Raw genomic sequence first — 20,412 nt, 5'->3', positions numbered from 1 at the left:
TTTACAGATCGTATCTGATGAAATAGAACGGTTAAGATTAAAATTTGGACACATGCTGCTGTCCCGAGAATTTTAGTTTTATTTCGCTTTCCACCTACACATAGGCAGTCTATGTGCACTGGAAGATTCCTTCCTAAAAACACATTAAACTTTCGTTTACAAAGACGTGAAACTCACCGAGTGGTCAGGGGTGTTCACTGATACGGTCCCAAAAAAAAAAATCGCTGAAAAAGATGCATTCCAACAGGTTTTATCGTAGTTTTTGTCCAACTCCATTGACTTGTATTGAATGTGCTGTGTGAGGTACGGTATTACTCCGCCGCTGCTTCTTCTGTGTATTCAATGAAATGAAAAGCTCTCAACGGAAGAATCACGGGTGTGACACGTTTGGCAAAATAGGTCCACAAAAGCGAAATAAACCTAAAATTCTCGGGACAGCAGCATGTGTCCACATTTTAATCTTAACGGTTCTATTTCATCAGATACGATCTGTAAACAGGGCTTTAAGTGTAAAATACCGAACTTGTCCTTTAAACAAAAAGCAGAACCTGGGCCCAAACTTGAAATTCCCTCTCTCTCAAAACAATTATATGGGATCTCTATAAAATCCTGTTTGCTAGTGTCAAGTGTCACACAGTCTGGTGAAATCAAGCAGAGCAGATTCTGTCAGTAACTGCACAGTGCTTAGTTTTCTCACGTCTGTGCAGTTAACTGATCTTTCACTAATGGCTTCAACATATCTGCTACGACAGCGCCTCCACAGGCAAACAGAGGATCCTGCAACAATAACGCAGCAGTGATACACTTCAAAATACAGGGGCGATTCCTGCGAGGAGTAGGCAAGGGCACAAAATACTGTCCAACAGCAAAGTTATAGAGGGAGTCCTCGTCTTTTCTGGGAAAGACTAATTAAAAAGTAAATAAACAACTCAATTTTAAATAAATCACAACTCACTGATTATTAGGCTGCATAAATTAGGCCAGCCGGAACCGGGAACACCAGATGTACTCGTTACTTGACTTGACTCACTTAGATATCACCACTTTGTCACTTGAAATGGCCTGAAAACATGATCTGTGGCGGGTTTTTAAGTGAGAGGTCAGCTTGGTGAAATTAAAAGTACATTTGGGTGTCTGTGACCAGTGTTTACCGAGCTTGAAAAATAAGTTGACTATTTAAAAAACAGTTGAAAATCAGTTCACAAATAAAATCTATTGTTTAAATTGTTAAACAATTTAAACAAATGGAGAAAAACATTTATTTCATAATGTGATTCCCCCCCACTTTTAATTATTTTACTTCAATGAAAGGTTCGATTTTTGGAATTTTTTTGAATGAAAGATCAAAAGGATAAACGATGCAGATTATTTTTTTTACAGCCAGTTTTGATCATTTACCAGGAGTGCCATTCATTCTGACCAAGACTGCAAATCCTCTGCATTACACTAAAGTTGTGAAGTTATGATTATAAAAGTGATTGATGTTTCTGTTCATTAATATAGTAAAGTTAATTGATAATAAAGTAAAAATAGCAGTAAAAGCCACATTTTCTAAAAAAAATATTTTTTACTAAATTGTTATGTGTAAAAAAAAATTACGTTTCTTTTCTATTTGAATATACATTTAAAAATATATATATTTTATGAGTGATGGCAAAGCTTCCCTTTTAGCAGCTATTAGCCAACTCTAGTTTACTATAAAAAAATAAAAAAAAAGGTTACATAATCATAAAAATAAAAAACAATCTAAAACGTACAAACTAGAACCGGAGATATTTATTTTCTTTAACCCTTAATCACTGTTAAAAAAGGATAACACTGACCCCAAGCTTTTAAAGAGCGATTGCATAAGGAAATATTAATTTTTTATATGGAAAACTATATATCATTTTTTAAATTTACTTGTCAACTATACATTTATGCTGTGTTTTCGTGGAAATTTTAAAGTTTTTTACCTATTTACGGAATGAAAGTGCAATGACCACATGTATCCAGAGAGGGCCATAGAGACTCATTCATTTTCACTTTATTTTTCTTGATGCTTCAACTTCTCCTCACAAATGTATGATATATATGTTGTGAATATTTATTTAAACATTTTGAAACACATAAAAAATCTGTAGTTTTGTCAGAGTTAGAATTTTTTGTTGTTTTCTGATATATATTTTGAATTATCTGCTTTTGCAGAATTATCAGTGTGTGTTATTATTATTATGCAGTGTGTGTGTATGAGATAGAAAGTTCGTTCCACTTTGGGTTTATGCTCTAGGACCAGACCTTGATTTAAATGTAAATTTTTTTTGATTTATGCCAGGTTTGTTTATTTTATTGGCCAATTTCTGTAAAAATGCTCTCTGTTGCAGTCACATACATTTGTGTGTCTGTGGGTGTGTGTCTGTGTGTGTGTATAAGATAGAAAGTTCGTTCTACTTTTTATTTATGCTCTAGGACCAGACCTTGGTTTATTTGTAGAAATTTTCAGATTTATAATGGATTTACTTTTATTTTTTTGACAAACAAAATAAAAAAAGTCATTTTTTTCATTTTCCCATTCATTTTCAATGCGGGGTCATTTTGACCCCAAACACCTTAAATGGTAATTTTTTTTTTACACACCTTTAGAACAACCAAATCAAGCCCAGTTTTTTGTGCATGTTTAGATAGATTCTTTAGGAAAAGTCACATAGTTTCATGCCCCTGAGATGAAGGTAACACTTTTAAAAAATGAAGGAAAAGTCCAATGGGGTCAGCCTGACCCCAAACAGTGATTAAGGGTTAACACATCTGAAATGGTTGTGCTGCTTAAAGAAATGCAGACACACAGCTTACCGGAAGAATTAAACACACTTGGATTTCTTGCAAGTTACATTTGGTACATTTGGTTGGTTCAACACTGCATTGGCTGCCTATTAAACATCGCATTCATTTTTTAATTATTGCTGATTACTTACAAAGCACTAAATGGTTTAGCTCCGCAGTACTTGAGCGAGCTCTTAACGCATTATAGTCCTTCACGTCTACTGCGATCTCAAAATGATGTCCAGTTAATAATACCTAGAATATCAAAATCGACTGCTGGCGGTGGATCCTTTTCCTATTTAGCACCAAATCTCTGGAGCGGTCTTCAAACAAACTGGTTCTAACCAGGACAGAGCGAGAAGTGGACTGTCCAGATGCACAACACGAGAACAAGTACATCACAGACTCTAGTTTGAAAAACAAACCCCACATAGCGTTTACCTGGCAGATTCAATGAATCCTACATGCTAAATAGCAGTTTCATCTGCAACAGTGAAGAGAGATCTCGGAGAAGCAGAGTTTCAGAGTCACATCGGACACTGGCAGATAAGTTGAGGAAACAGTTCTGTGATAACTTTCCAACAAGCCAATAACTGCAAATGGGAAATGCTGTAAACTGGCTAGAATGTATAAGGTCTGCGCAGCTGTCATTGCTGTAAGTGGATGAACTGCAGTTTATACTTCATATTTTAAAATATTAAATATTTATTAAATATTAAATATATTAAACATTTTATGAAAAAAATTCTAAAATAAAAATGTCAAAAAGATTGCCAAAGCCTTTTCTAAGATGAAATAAATTATTATTCCAAAACTTGATTATTTTAGTCCTAAATGTGGAGACTAATCTTTAACAAACTTTAGGCTCTGCTTTTCAGTGTTGCACCCTAATGTTGCTAACTGATGATTGAAGGGTGGTTTCAATGACACTGCACCACAGGAAAATCAGTGTGTACTCATTCTTCCTTGTCATTATAGAAAATATAGAGGTCATGTCTGCTGCTACAGTATATCTAACGAAAGCCCTGATAATAAGAAAGTATCAGTTATTATCCATGCTACAACGAGCATAGTGCATACGGTGAACTGAGTTTTAGTTTAAGCCACTGGGATAAATATCACATGTTAGATATCTACACTAAACTGAAATACAATAAACTGCACCATTGCTCTTGACAAGTGTGTTGACACCTCTTTATTCTAAAGTTTGAATATTTCAATTTCTTTTTCCCCATCTTGCTGTATCATGAGCAATCTATGATGCATTATGTTACAGACTGACGTGATACCTTCAACTTCACTAAAATAGCTCAACCACTTCACAAATTGATTTGAAACCCCTAAAGCCAAGCGCATACTACAAGACTGAATAATTTTCTGAAGAGACACTATCGCTTTATATGATGAACAGATTGAATTTAGGCTTTTATTTACATATAAACATTGATCAACGCACACATCAGTTGTGGTAAACAGAAGCTCAAGTATGTTCGCTTGATGTGTGACAACCAATGAGGTTCATTCTCGTGTTACGCAGCACGTTTGAGCTTCTGCAAGAGGTGTGTGTCAAGCACGTTCAGTTGAGCTTCTGTTCATGTTCGCGGATCAATGTTTATGATTAAAGCCTAAATTCAGTCTGTTCATCATATAAAGCGATCGAGTGTCTTCAGAAAATTTGGACTGAACCGCTCAATTCATATGGATTAGTTTTGCCATCTCTTTATGAACTTTTGAAGTGTCAAAGTGGTAGATGTGTAGCGGTCAATGGAGGGACAGAAAGCTCTGAGATTTCATCCAAAAGATCTTCATTTGTGTTCTGAAGATGAACGAAAGTCTTACGGGTTTGGAACGGCATGGGGATGAGTAAATAATGACAGAAATTTCATTTTTGTGTGAACTAACTCTTTAATTTTCTTGTTATGTGAAAATAAACCAAACACCTGCACACCCTTTCATGTGGCCATGTTGGCAAAAATAAGAGATTGTATTCCAGGATATCTTTACTCAACGCTCTTGTAGTTGGCAAACCTAATCTATGATCAGAAACAACCTTCCATTTCAATATTGGTATCACCAATCCTTATTAATTTTTTACACCTTTCCTTTCATTCTGGTATAACAACTTCCAATGTCATGCTACACCAATAGCTAGTTAGCGGAGTCTGAATTTCATTAATACACTGGTGAAAACACTAAGCAAGATTAGTACACATACTCCCTTGTGTACAAAGGTGGCTGATGCAAGGAAGACTGCGTTTAAAAACATGGTTTCTGGAAACAAAATAAATGTGTCCTCTTGGCACCTGAACTCACTAAGGTTGAGCCTCAAGCATAGATGGCACAACATCTCAAATTGAATGAATGGCTATGCTCTTCCTGATTTTGTCATTTCATCTGAATATTAACATTTGTGAGATTTAGTTAGTCAAAACTGTTTTCAAAGTTAATTGATCTAATTTTGTGTCTCTGGAAAATAATCTGTGAGAATGAATTAGGCTGAATATCAAAGGTTTATGTGTTAATAAGGGGTTTGTCACATTAATGCTTTCAGATCTAAATTTAGACCATTGGTGTAAAACGGCCCACCAGAATTGGCACAGAAGACCACGAGTGACATCTGTTTAGCTGGTGTTGTGACGGTTATGTCCTGTTTGGTCCAGTTATAGTTCCATTTTCGGTTCCTGTTTGATCGGTTTTTGTCTGATCGTTTGTTAATCAGTTCCATCCCACCTGTTCTCTTTAAGTTAATCAAACCATGTCTATTTAAGCCCTCAGTTACCGGTGTCGTCTGGAATTGTTTATGTTAGTGTGTAGATGTGACTCTTATTCTCCTGCGTATTCTCCTTGTTCATGAAAAGACTTTGTTTATCTTTGACCCGTGCGTGTGTGTCTACATGTGACAAGTGTCATTATTCTTCATTTAAAACTTGTATAATTTATGGGATTATTCTATAATGCTATGTGTTAGAAATACATTTTAGACATCTTTGCTATTCATCAAACCTATTCTTAAACTATTATTAGACCTGTTGAGTGAAATCATTCAGTTTGAATTCATGTTGCTAATATGATATATCTTCAAATAAAATACGGGTAATTAGATATGTATATATTCATTTGCCTGTAGCCTATAGAAGTCGAAGAGCAAATTTCCCTTTCATCTCACCCTCACACTGAGCTGAAGAGCTGCCATGAAATGCTAAGAGACTATTGCAAGGGCCGTCATTTTAAGCTTTGTTTATCTTTTCTTTTCTTTTTTTTACAAACTTTGCACTCACATAATCACAAAACCACAGTTAAAATCTCACTTAATTGTCTTGTAATATTACAGTTCATTTATCCATCATGTGTTTCCAAGTAAAACATTTAGCATGTTTTTGGTTTTGTTTCATGTCTGTTATGTGATCCCCTATTCTAGTCATGTGATCCTGCAATGTGTTTTCATGGGTTCATGGTTTCACTGTTCACAGGTGTCCCTTGTCTAGTCATTAGTCTTGTGTATTCAAACCATCGTGTTTGCCATGTGTCAAGTAATGTAAACCTAAACCTTCCTCTAGCTCTAACCCGACCCATAACAGCAGCAAATGTCAATCTGCCAATACTTCTGCAGAACAACATGCATGAAAATCAAGTAAATCAATCAATCAAATGTTTTGTTTTTGTTTTTTAAAATAATTGCTTCGTAGTTAAAGACATCTAATATAAAGCGGCACACAAACCTTCAACAGTTATTATGGGGTAAAAAAGCTTGGCTTGTGAAACACTCGTGTAACTAACCAATGCTCTGTACATGAAAACCTTGTTGCTCACTGCTTACCAAAGATGCTGCGTAATGAGACAAAAGCAGCAAACCAACAATAAATCACCCTTTTCAATGTCACAATGATTACTTTAAACCTTAGTTGTGTTTATAGTGTTTGAAAGAAAATTAGTATAAGTTATGACTTTAACTTTATAACATCACATTTTATCCAACATCATAAATAAATACAGCAACACATGTGCTGTGATATTCATTCAATCAAAACACCTACCAGGCAAGCCCAAAAGCAGCCAGGTTCAAATCCAGCACGCAACACTGTTCCTCCTTACAGCATTTACACTGCCTTTTGCTTAACAGTTTTTAGAAATGACTGAGGTGGTACAGACAACAGTCTAGTTTGAGGAAGTCATGGGGAAGGAAGTTTACGGGTGAGGTGTGACAAGTGTCAAATATCTACAACAGTTTGAACGCATAACAAGTAGAGAGAAAGTTGTCATATGTATTTAGAGTATATGATATATTTAGGCCTTGTTTGATAAAAAAAAACACTGCCTACACCACAGTGGACTGTTATTTTTAGAAAAGGATATAATCTGATATTCAATACCGCAGCACGGCAGAGATGACAAACCAGGAACAAATAGGCCTACAATTTCTCAAACATTAAAATGATATTAATTTTGCAGCACGTTAGCTTTAGTGCCGGATTGTGGGCCTGAACAGAGAGAATCCGATAGTAACATCACCATGTTGAATTTAAGTATAACATCAGCAATAAAGTGATCCTCTTTTCTCACCAGCTGTCCTGCAGATACTATATAACTGTGAACTAACGTGCAAGCTTGAAAATAGTCAACTGGGCTGCTTACGTAATTTAGAAAGTGGTTAAACTGCATTTTCTTAGAAACTTAGGTTACACTTTAGTTTGGGGAACACATATTCTCTATTAAGTGAAGTGATGTGAATGCCAAGTATAGAAGGCCTCAAGAAGGCCTCCTTATAGGGCTGCACGATATGAGAAAAAGCTGCGATGTGCGATAATATTGTTTAATATTGCGATGACGATATGACTTGCGATAAATGTGATTGTTAACTATACTGTTCCCATGTCTTAGTGCTTTAATAGGTTTTTTGCGTGATAGGTCAAAGGTTTATTACCTGCCTGGTTCAGAATACACGATTTTGGCACGATCTGTTTGGCGTATGGGTGTCGTGGAGATTCGTAATAACAACGGGCGTCGGGACGCAAGATTCGATCGTGTCATCGTATAGTGTGTCATAGTGGGCGACAACCTACGTCGCGTCTGCGATGCCTCACGACAGAAAGACTATAGCATGTTTAATTCTTTAACGGTCCTCCACGACGGGTTGAATATGTGAGCGAGGCGAGACGTGAGTGAGTGCAACAGTGAGTGTGTGTGTGCGCCAGTGAAAGTGTGAGCGTGTGTGTGCGTGCGTGCGTGAGTGAGCGAGTGTATGGCGTTCCGATCGGTTCTTTAATATGACTTTGCAGCACGCACTCGTCTCAATGAACGTGACGTCTGCGTCTGCCGAACGTGACGTCTGCGTCTGCAGAACGTCTCGTCTGCGTCTGCCACATCACTCGTTCGTCTCGTCTGCGTCTGCTGGTTTCCAGCACATTCCACACACTTATTCGTTCTTTATTATTTTTCCCCACTTATCTTCAATTGTATTTTATTAGCAATTAAGTGATTTTACCTTGCTTATGTATAGCTTTTTATTCCAAATAGTAAATATTAATTTACACAAATGATCATGTTAAAATTTGTGTTTGCCATTGTTTCTTGTCAACATATCCACAGATAGCCTACTTATGAATAAATCATAAAAAAGCATGTATGTAGCCTACTATTCACCACTAGGAGTCTCTTGACCAATACAAAAGAACGTAGTTGTAAACATTTGGGCTGATTTAACTAACATATATAATATTTGTAATGTTTAATTTTAGTGTTGTAATATTTAGTTTTAGATTTTCGCCGAAGTTTGATTGACAGGCGGTCTGACAGTTATAATCAGAATTATACTTAAAAACAGATAGGCCTACACCTCAGGAGAAATGCGAGCACAGTTCATTATTATTATTTAGCCTAAATGTCTTTGCTTATACTACTAATAATAATAATTAGCCTATAATTAATATTATCAGCCCAAGGCTACATATTTAGCTAGATTGGCCCACAGCTTTTATCCCAGTTGCAGTGAGACTGTTGAACGAGCATTCCTCCTATTTATACCCAGCCCGCCACAACACACCACAATTCTCTCTATACACAACTTTAATAGTTGGGAATGCATTGCTGTAGCCTACTATTTACTACATCTCACATATTGTTTATACGGACATTATTTGTTATGTCCCTGACGACTGGTGATATAACGGATTGCACTTTATCGACTTTTTATTGCACTTATAGCCTATTGTAGGATTATCTGATGTTATTTCGTTGAATGACAAAAAATACAAATAAATAAAGAACAAACAATATTTAGAAGACGCTTTTATCCAAAAAAGGAACAAAGCAATTGGTCAAATGTCAGTCATAATAAAGGTTAGACAATAATAATACAGGGTTTTATTTGATTATCACAAACAAACACGAGATTTTGACGCATATCCAAGGGTTTGTGCGGTGTGGAGCGCGCACTGCATGGCACGGAGGCGCGGGCGCGAACACTTGTATTTTCCTATCAACAGTGGAAAGTAAACAACTTAAAATAGGCCTACTTAAAAAAAAAAATTATGGTCATACAGAAAATAAAATAAAACAATCAGGCGCGCTTTCATGATCTCCGTGAACATGAGCGCGTCTCAAAAATTAACTGAAACTAAATAAAGCTTGAAATGTCCACTTTTAAACGAACAAATTCGAATCGAAAGCAAATACTGTCTGATTATGTAATCCGTGAACGGTGCATTTCTATAAAGGCGCATCTGCTTTACAGCGGAGATGGAGATATGTTTGCAGCCGACACTGATTTACAAAATAGGCCAGGCTACTTGTTTATTAATAAAAAAACAATTCAAATGCCTCGTTATTTTTTCAGACACATTTAGTATCATTAGCCTATAAACCACCTATAAACCACCTCTCTGTATGGTTCCAGAGATGGTTATTCTCATTCAGCACTGCGGGGAAAATAAATGTGGCATTAGAAAACCAGTAAAAAAAAAAAAAAAAAAAAAAATCCATATTAATTTGTGAATATTTTAAATGTTTAATACGGGTTATTAATCCGTGGGCATTAAACCGAGGGAACAGTTTGAGAATTCGTGAGAACGGTTTATAAACGGATTATATAAAAAATAAAAATAGTATTTTTCAATTCTATTCTTCTATTTAAAGGATCTACAGAAACAGTGGTTGTGCGATCGAGTTGTCTGTTTTCTAGTTTAGTGCTGTAGCCTATAGGCCTTTTAAAACTATAAAAAAATTAAAAACACAATAACAACCCCAACAATAAGCTATAAAAATGAAATAGCCTATATCAATTTTGTTTCTTCATATTTCTATCTTTGTAGGGGCATTTGGCCCTCAAAATGTGGGTTAAACAAGAACACACACACACACACACACACACACACACACACACACACACACACACACACACACACACACACACACACACACACACACACACACACACACACACACACACACACACAATATCCTATATATAAATATCCTATAAATCACAGACGCAGACGTCACGTTATAATGCAGACGCAAGTGAGACGAGTGCATGTTGCAAAGTCATATTAAAGAACCGATCGCAATCGCTGGCGCACTGCACTGAGCAGTGCTGAGTAGCGTGTGCAGTGCGTGTTAGAGAAAATTATAATAAATGACTTCACTGCCACACGTGAATGACGTGTAACGTCTGACTTGACACTTCACTGCTACGCGTGATTTACGTGACGTCAGCGTGACGTCTGCGTGACGTCTGCGTCACGTCTGCGTCTTAAAATGAATGGAATAAATAGCAGAATAAAAAAAAAAATTAAGACGTTGAGTGAGACGTTCATTGAGACGAGTGCGTGCTGCAAAGTCATATTAAAGAACCGATCGGAACGCCATACGAGTGAGCGAGTGAGCGAGGGACAGTGAGTGTGTGTGTTTGTGTGTCTGTGCGTGCGAGTGACTGTTTGCGAGTGAATGTGTGTGTGTGACGGCACGGGATGACTGGTCGGAAAGCAACGTGTAGTCTGACATGTTTCTTGTCCACGACAAGATTTTAGGAGTCAAAAACGTGTAAATTAGTGCTAATCTGAACCAGGCATTATTCATCGTGTCAGGCTGTCTGTTGCGATGTGTTCATCGCGGGAGTTCATATCGCAATGACGATGAAAATTCGATGTATCGTTCAGCCCTACCTCCTTATAATGCAGAATGGCATTAATATGTACTTTATAAGAACTAATAAGCAGGCAATATGCTAGTAACAAGCAAGCTAATAAGCAAGTAGTTATGATTAACTACCCAAACTAAACCCAAACTAAAGTGTACAAAAAACTACACGTGATAGCTTCAAGTTAACATACGTTTACAACACAATTTATTTCTTAAATGCGGAATGAGGGAAATAAAAGGGAAAATAAATGTAGGTTGGGATTTCACTTTAACCATTGAGAATTGACTGAATCATGTAAAGTGGTCTCTTTAAGACAGATTTCTGTAGAGTGATTATAAGAGGGATGTTGGCAGCACTTAATTTTACATTCCTGTACATACTAGGTACTTTCAGTACTATGGTAATTACAATAACTGGGTAATAACTTGGTACTAACCATGACCTAACCCTAAACCTATGTTAAGTCCATGTAGTTACTTTAAGGGCCAAGTATTCTTCACTTCACACACACCGTCGCCTTTGGCTTTCGGCTTGCTTGGGGACATTTAATATTGAACAATATTATTGATCTTCCTGCATCGACACCGTTATATGAGAACTGAACTGAGCTGGACGATAACATCACTGTTTTCTCCAGAGCGGCTATATATACAAATTAACTAAATTAATAACTTTTTTACAACAAAAATGAACCATCACTGAACTTATACCTAAGCTGGACTATGACACTATTTTCTTCTAGATCTGCTGTACAACCGAAACAAACTTTTTTGCATTATTTTCCTGTTATCTCAGATTTGAAACAATCAATATTGTAAAAAGCTCTATATAAATAAAGGTGACTTGCCTTGACTTTTCAATCTTTCTAGCCTTTCAAAGTTTTGTCATTGAGCATTGAATTCACTGTGTGAGAATACATTTATGTGCTGACACAAAAACTGGAACATATGTAGTACATATATGTCTTCTGTACCTGTTGAGGACTTGGCTCTTTGGTGGTTTTGGAGGTTATCCCTCTGCAGAGACTGTGTGTTTGCAGTGTCTGAACTGAGCCGAATGGAGGGCGGATGACGTTTCACGGTCAGTTGCAGACTCTGATCGCTGAATAAAGTCTGTATCAGAGCCAGGTCCAGAGAAGACACCTCACAACCATTCAGGACCATGATCTCATCTCCAGGCCTCAGACCTATCAATGATATAAAACAACAGGAATGAAGGAAACTAAAGTTATAATACCCAGTTATAAAACTGGTGTCTTCACTACAGGACATCTTTTGGTCTTTGTTTGGATAACATATCCAAACAGCATAACCTACATAACCTCAGAGATAAAAGCTGTATCTACAGAAGCAAAAGTACCTTCGCTGAAAGCAAGCCCATCAGGGAGAACTTCACTGACAACGATACGGCTGTTTTTGAGGTTGTCTACATAGCCTGTAACAGCAAACCCTTGAGGAAAAGAAAAAAAAAAACTGTGAGAAACGGCATGCATCATGAAGTGCCATCAGTCCCAGATGAGCTTAAAAACAGCCACTTAAATTTCCCCTTTGCAATGACTTGCTTACCAAAGTCACCAGTTAGACTGGGTCTAGACATGTGCAGAGTGTAGACGCTCAGTTGGCAGACCTCCAGCTCATCATAAGACTAGGGTGACAAAGACGTCTCAGTAAGTGCACAAGTCACCAACTTTAACTTTTATAAGCCGAGACATTATCCATTGAACATGTTAAGCTTTGGCATTATCAATATCTTACCAAGTTCTGCAGAAGCTCAACAGCTGATGGTGTTGATACCTCCATTACGTCTCCTTCACACCTTCTCAGCCGTAAACAGTGCATGCTGGGGTCCAGGCCTATGAGCTACGAGAGGGAAATCTATCTTAAGATTCAGCCCTTTCCACATACAACAAATAAAAGGTATAGCATCAAGACTGTGTGCACCAATTTGTGTGAGCATGGCACTAGCAACTGGTCATGGGTTCAATTCCCATGGAAAGCAAGAACTGATAAGATGTGTATCTTGAATGCAATGTTTTGGGCATCTGCCAAATATGTAAACGTTAAGTAGAGGGCAACATTTTAAGTCAATAACAACTAAATCATGTGACTTCAGGATAGTTGGAATATGGTGCTGAAATGAAGGTCACTGTATGTTTTTGTTGTAAGATAAAGAGCAGTGTGAACTCTTCAAAACATCTACATTTCTGTTCCACAGAAGGTCATTTTAGAGTGGAATGAGATAAGGTTTAGTAAATGCTGACTATATTTATTTTGGGTGAATTATTTGTATATGTAAAATGTCATGATTCTGCCATCATGTCTTTGTTTTTCCTGGTCTTGTGGCAGGATCATGGCAGACCCATGTTTCATGTGCAAACACATGGCCTTTTGTTGGGCCATGTGCTTGTGTTGTCTCGTCCTCTAGCCCCGCCCTCCTTGTTATCCTCGTTTTGTCATTATTGCTTTACCTGTGTCACCTGTTTTGTTATCATTAGTCTCCCTATTTAATCCCCTTGTGTTTGCTGTCCTGTGTCGGTTCATTGTTAATCCATGTCAAGTTTGTGAGTAACCTTGTTGAGCTATTTCTAGTATCAGTTGTTTGTCTTCTAGTATTTTGTCAGTGTCTTTGTCTAGTTAGTCACCTTAGTCCTGTCCTGTTTTGCCCCCTCGTGGGCTTTGTTTTCCCTGTTTTTTGTATAATAAATCGTGTTGCCTTGACTACTGTCTGCGATTGGGTTCGTCCTTCCTCACCTTCGTAACAGAATGAACCGACCAAAGAGGAACCCAGCAGACAGCATGTCCTCCCGGCTACAACCGGAACAATGGTGGTTGTCGGCCCCCACCGACAGAGAGAGGGTCAACTGTCCGATCCCGTCCGAGGGTGAGTGGATCCTGAGGAACTATGCCCGACTCTGGGATCATTTCTCCCAGGAGGATCAACACACTACTTCCTTGGGATCTCCACCCTCTGCCCGTCTGCCTGTGATCCAGGAGAGTCGCATCTTAGGCGTTGTTACGCAGGAGGAACAGGGGTGCCCCACTTCGACTCCTAAAGCGTCATCCGGCCCTGTAAGTCTCCGCGGCAAGCGAGGGAGACGGATCTCGTGGGAGTCTGCTTCGGAGTCTTCAGCGACGGAGTCAACCCTGCCAGAGTCTGTCCTCCCAGCACCAGTTACGGTCCCTGCTGAGATTCCCCTACCGGTCACAAGCCTGGTTTTGGTCTCTGCTCCGCGGCCAAGGAGAAAGAAGAGGAAGAAGGGAGCTTTCTGTCCTCCATCTCTGTCTCCCCTTGAGTCCGCGATGGCTCTTCCAGTCAACGCTGTTCCAGAGCCCGCTTCAGTCAACGCTGTTCCAGAGCCCGCTTCAGTCAACGCTGTTCCAGAGCCCGCTTCAGTCAACGCTGTTCCAGAGCCCGCTTCAGTCAACGCTGTTCCAGAGCCCGCTTCAGTCAACGCTGTTCCAGAGCCCGCTTCAGTCAACGCTGTTCCAGAGCCCGCTTCAGTCAACGCTGTTCCAGAGCCCGCTTCAGTCAACGCTGTTCCAGAGCCCGCTTCAGTCAACGCTGTTCCAGAGCCCGCTTCAGTCAACGCTGTTCCAGAGCCCGCTTCAGTCAACGCTGTTCCAGAGCCCGCTTCAGTCAACGCTGTTCAAGTGCCCGCTTCAGTCAACGCTGTTCCAGTGCCGGCAGCAGAGAGGGTTGCTCATGAGTCTGCAGTCGTGAGAGCTGAAGAGAGAGCCGCGGCCGATTCTGCTGCTAAAGCAGTGTTACAGTCAGTTTCAGCTAGTCAGGAGATGCCTGTCGTCATTGCTGCCAAGACCCTGTCTGATTATTTGTCACGTCTCGTCCAAATCCTAGAAGTCCCTGTCAAGCCTGTCTTGTCCCCAGACCCCGTGCCTAGAGCTGCAGAGAACGCTGTTCCTGAGTCGGTTGCAGAGAACGCTGTTCCTGAGTCGGTTGCAGTGAATGCGAATCCTGAATCAGACATGAGAAGCGCGTCTTCCGAGTCTGATGTGAGGAGCGCTGGTTCTGATTCGTCTGCAGAGTTCTATGACCCGGTTCCAGCTCCGCAGCCTGCTGCTGCATTGCCTCTCTCCACTGCCCAGCCACCTACTACATCCCCTGTCTTGAGTCCTGCTTCATCTCCTACTGTTTCCCCCATCAAGATTCGTCCCGTATCGTCTCCCCCTGTTGTCCCTATCAAGTCGCCTTGTGTTTCCCCGGTCAGCCCTGTCTGCACTCAGCCCCGAATTGTTTCCCCCAAGACTGTTCCTCGTGTGTCTCCAACCAAGTCCCCCCGGATTCCCCGTCCTCAGCCCTCGTCCCAAGGACACAAGACCCCCAGTCCTCCCAGCCACCCTGGACTGCCCCCTAAGGACTTTGTGTTTCCCCCACCTCCTCTGCCTTGTTTATTGTTTTTGATTTTGCACCCCAACCCTGTAATTGTTTATTCATGTTTGCCGTTGTTGTTATTTGTCATGTTTTGTTGGTTCATGTCTATGTCAGTCTTGTCCCGTGTTTGATGTCTCCTTGTGGAGCGTCTGGTAGCCGCTCCTTAAGGTGGGGGTTCTGTCATGATTCTGCCATCATGTCTTTGTTTTTCCTGGTCTTGTGGCAGGATCATGGCAGACCCATGTTTCATGTGCAAACACATGGCCTTTTGTTGGGCCATGTGCTTGTGTTGTCTCGTCCTCTAGCCCCGCCCTCCTTGTTATCCTCGTTTTGTCATTATTGCTTTACCTGTGTCACCTGTTTTGTTATCATTAGTCTCCCTATTGAATCCCCTTGTGTTTGCTGTCCTGTGTCGGTTCATTGTTAATCCATGTCAAGTTTGTGAGTAACCTTGTTGAGCTATTTCTAGTATCAGTTGTTTGTCTTCTAGTATTTTGTCAGTGTCTTTGTCTAGTTAGTCACCTTAGTCCTGTCCTGTTTTGCCCCCTCGTGGGCTTTGTTTTCCCTGTTTTTTGTATAATAAATCGTGTTGCCTTGACTACTGTCTGCGATTGGGTTCGTCCTTCCTCACCTTCGTAACATAAAATTCTTTGACAACACAATATAAGCTACTGTACATCAATGTAGCTGAGATTTGCCATTCAAGACATTTTCAGGACTTTCTTTCTTTAGCACAAACTTGACAATGGTCAGTCACTGGCATATCAGTGAACGGGTAAACTACACTACCGTTCAGAAGTTTGATTTAAGTAAAGTAAGATTTAAAATAATAATAATACTTTTATTTTGTAAGGATGCATTCATTTGATCAAACGTACAGTAAAGTTACAAAAAAGACAAAAACGTGTCATGGATTCCACCAAAATATTGTGTAGTTTTTGAAAAAGTTTTCAATATTCATAAGAAATGTAATAAGACATTTTTCTTGAGCACCAAATCAGATATTAGAATGATTTCTGAAGGATCATGTGTCACTAAAGACTGGAGTAATGATACGGAAAATTAAGCTTTGCCATCACAGGAATAAATAAAAAAGCTATTTTAAAAGGTCACACTTTATATTAGGCGTCTTTAACTATTATGTACTTGCGTCAAAAAAAAAAGAGTTAAGTACAATGAACTTATTGTGTTGATGTTGTATTGAAAAACCTGTGCTGCTATTGAGGTGGATACGGGTAAGGTTAGGATAAGATGTAATTACAGAAATTCTTTTAAACTGAAACAATATTTCACAATATTACTGTTTCTGTATATTTGATCAAATAAGTCTTGAGGAGTATAAGATACTTTTTTTCAAAGAAAAGGTCAAAAATCTTACTGACACTTTTGAACGGTAGTGTATGGTAGTGAAGGTAGTGTATGGTAGTGTATGGTAGTGAAGGTAGTGTATGGTAGTGAAGGTAGTGTATGTGGTAGTGTATGGTAGTGAAGGTAGTGTATGGTAGTGAAGGTAGTGTATGGTAGTGAAGGTAGTGAAGGTAGTGTATGGTAATGAAGGTAGTGAAGGTAGTGTATGGTAGTGAAGGTAGTGTATGGTAGTGAAGGTAGTGAAGGTAGTGTATGGTAGTGAAGGTAGTGTATGGTAGTGAAGGTAGTGTATGGTAGTGAAGGTAGTGAAGGTAGTGTATGGTAGTGAAGGTAATGAAGGTAGTGTATGGTAGTGAAGGTAGTGGAAGACTGTGTGAAATTGATTTGTGTGGGAAAAGCCAGTAGCTGAAGCAATGTCAGCCTGCCGTCACAGATATCAGACTAAGACAGCTGTCATGCAGAAAGCATAATGTCATCTATTAATGAATTTCCCCAGATGCTGTCTTTTATAATGTCACCCATAGCCTCAGGTAAAGGGGTGATACAATAGTGTGTCTGTATACGCTGACTCAGACAAATCTAAATGTGTGTGTTGGTAAATCAGAGGTAATTAATCTGAACGCTATGTTGAACGCACTGATCTTACCCTGCAGGTCTCAGCCAAGACATCCATGACAGTGTGATGACTTTTCAGATAAACCGTAACCGTCTGGTAATCTGGCATATAGACGCATGTTGTGTTTTCCTGGCTGCAATCCCACTGGCTGCCTTCAGGTGGCATGACTGAGTAAACATTAGCCAAACTACCCAACCGCTGTGAAAGAGGATGAGGATGACAAAGATTAAACATTTTACAAAGACTTTTTGAATATTACTTTACTCCCTGGTTAGTTAGTTACCAATTAATAACACAGTTTATCATGCCTTCTTATTTATTATTTGTATTTAAGACAGAGTTACATGTACATTTAAAGATTTTTAGAAACGAAAGGATTTATAGGCAAGTATAAGCACTTCTAAATTAATCTAAAACTAAAGCATATGACACTGACTTGTTCCATGACTCATAGCATGGCGTTCAGTGGCATCGATCTATGCTTGTTTAAGGATGTGTCACTAAAAAACAAAATACACCATGGTTCTTTCATTGGGGATTACGTCTTTGGTGTCGGAAACAAACATTCACACACCAGAGAAAACACGTCTTGTCTCAGTTCCACAGGTACAGACTGTCCACACATCCCACTCAATGAAGTAATGGCCTTTTTTAGCCAGGGAAAGAGAGTTACCTAAGAGCAGCTGTATAACCCTCTGTTTGTCCAGTGAGTGGTGTGAATGAAGCCCTGACCAGCAGCAGAATGAGTGTGCATTCATTTAACACAGTAACGGTCAACTTTCCAAAAGAGCAGCCAAGGGCAACCGCCCAGTATACAGTCCTCAGTGTGTGTGTGTGTGTGTGTGTGTGTGTGTGTGTGTGTGTGTGTGGCACTCAGCACCAGAGCCTTCAGACTTTCCTCTGCAAAGTGGGAAAAATCATTCATGGAGGCTAACCTCCACCCGGAACAAACTAAAGATGGAATGATGATGAAGAAAAGACTTGCTGTCGAGAATAACTCTTAGGTCTCTCAGCAACATGGGTGTGTTGGTCACCGTGGATTACTGAAGTGGCGTCCAGTGAGGAACCATAGACAAGAAATCACAAATTATACACGTTTCTCATTCCATAGAACGTGTTTGTTTGAAACGAGACCGGAAACTATATAAATCTGATGTGTACAAAATCAGACACATTTTCTCCTCATGAGACACAAAAGTTCTCAGTTCTGGACAAGTGTCCTCATAACCAGCAACACAACAAAATACCCATCAAAATGTGACCATCTATCAGCTACAATAAAATGTTTGTGACATACTGTACGGTGAACAAAAAAACATTACTAATGTAAGTAAAGTAAATTATAACTGAAGACTTCAGAAGCAAAAAACATCTGTAATTAAGTGCCATCTGAAATTTTCTTCTAAAATGAGCATTTTTATCAAGCTTGTTATATTTAGGTTCAGTAATTTAAATTTAATGACAATTAATAGGTCATTTTCATTGCCATTAAAGTGAAACATAAACACTGAACATAAGCATACAAGCTTGATAAAAATGATCATTCTAGAAGAAAATTTCAGATGGCATTTAGAGGCTTTTGCTTCTGAAGTCTTCAACTGTAAAACAGAGCTTTTTCTAGTTGGCAGGACTTAAAAGTACACAGTAACGTACCTTAAAACTACAAGGAGGAATGGTGTTTGGATGTCCTCCAACATCACTGTCAAAGACCTAAAACAAGAAGGAAGAAAACGTATCACTGCATAGTCATTAAACTCTTAGTCATATTTGGTCAGACAGAACAGAGCCATGGTTACAAACACTGCAGCAGACAAACTATAATTTCGTTGCTAAAAAAAAAAACTCTGCAAGCAAATTTCCTGTAGTGAATCTATTTTGATCTTAAACAAAAGCTTGAAGGCTTCACTGGAAGTAAAGGGTATTAGAATGGTTAGTAGGACAGTAGGTTCAGGTCATTGTTTTATAGGCTTTTTTTAAATATTCACCATCATTGTTTCTTTGCATTGGAACAGTCCGCCAACCTCCATTAATCTAACATATACTATTGTGGACTCAAATATTGTAAGTGTTTATAATAGATCGCTTCTGATTTTCTTCATTTAAGTCGCTTTGGATAATAGCGTCCCTCCCTGACATGTGGTCAAAAACATTTTTGATATTTTCCCTGAGACCCATTTATAATGTTAGTTTTTACTGATATTTTTCCTCACTTTGAGCCTCAGAAACAGAGAGGGTGTTTTTTCGCTGATTTGCCTTGAAGAGCTGTAAATGACCTCTTTGCATGTGAAATGAGACATTTTTGAGGCTCTTTCACATCAGGAGTGATGCAAATGTAAAAATGTTGGAGCAAATTAATGTGTGAAGAGAAGAGAGGATAATCTGACATCTCACATGGGACCATAATCTTAAAATACCAAGGAAAATTGTATTACTCATGATATACACAACAGTTAAAAATGTAATGATGGGAAGTGGATAACTCGATTCTGAATAGCCCTAGAGTAGGGACTGACTCTAGCACAGGAATTGAGCCTCGTTCTTGACCCTGTTGCGGTTTCCGAAATTGCGAAATTCCCGAGAATTCAACACAAATGGTTTATTAAAAATAGCACGCAGGAGTAAACTACGTAGAAACACATCCGCAACAACATAAACGACACAGAACAAGCAACAGAAGGAACTATTGTCTTAAATATACAGGGATAATATCAAGCTAACATGGAACAGGTGTGCAACTTAATTAGCAAACATGGAAACAAACAAGCAGAATTCAGGCTAACAGAAAACAGGGAAAACTGAACTAAACAACATGATTGATCGTTACAAACGCACTGTCAGACAGCAAGGAGTGAACGAAGCGAAGCGAGGAATTTCGACACTGACATTAGACCGTGCATAAGAGCTGTCGCAGAAACAACTGTCATATATGCTGCTTTTATTTTTGTAGCTTACACCGTGTGTCGCAGAAACAACTGTTATTTTTGTAGCTTACTTAAAAAAATAAAATAAAAAGAGTCATGGTAACTTTACATTATAATTATACATACTTCTGTCTCAGCTTTGTAGTTTTACTGATGTTATATTAATGCATTTATTATTGTTT

General features: G+C 38.9%; 1 protein-coding gene across 3 annotated transcripts in view; it reads right to left on the bottom strand.

The window, feature by feature from the left end:
• tiam2a (TIAM Rac1 associated GEF 2a) overlaps positions 1–20,412 on the bottom strand; it is a 97,964-nt gene that overhangs the window by 32,183 nt on the left and 45,369 nt on the right. For all 3 annotated transcript variants that reach the window (XM_079632571.1, XM_079632569.1, XM_079632570.1), the window contains 6 exons: positions 18,963–19,019; positions 17,340–17,507; positions 12,691–12,795; positions 12,502–12,580; positions 12,296–12,385; positions 11,910–12,122 (listed from right to left, as the gene is read on the bottom strand). In XM_079632571.1, coding sequence (XP_079488697.1) covers positions 11,910–12,122; positions 12,296–12,385; positions 12,502–12,580; positions 12,691–12,795; positions 17,340–17,507; positions 18,963–19,019 — 712 coding nt within the window. The remainder of the gene's footprint in view (positions 1–11,909; positions 12,123–12,295; positions 12,386–12,501; positions 12,581–12,690; positions 12,796–17,339; positions 17,508–18,962; positions 19,020–20,412) is intronic.

Source organism: Phoxinus phoxinus (assembly GCF_949152265.1).
Source record: "Phoxinus phoxinus genome assembly, chromosome: 13".
NCBI classification, from domain to species: Eukaryota; Metazoa; Chordata; class Actinopteri; order Cypriniformes; family Leuciscidae; genus Phoxinus; species Phoxinus phoxinus.
This window is presented reverse-complemented; position numbering and strand designations above follow the sequence as displayed.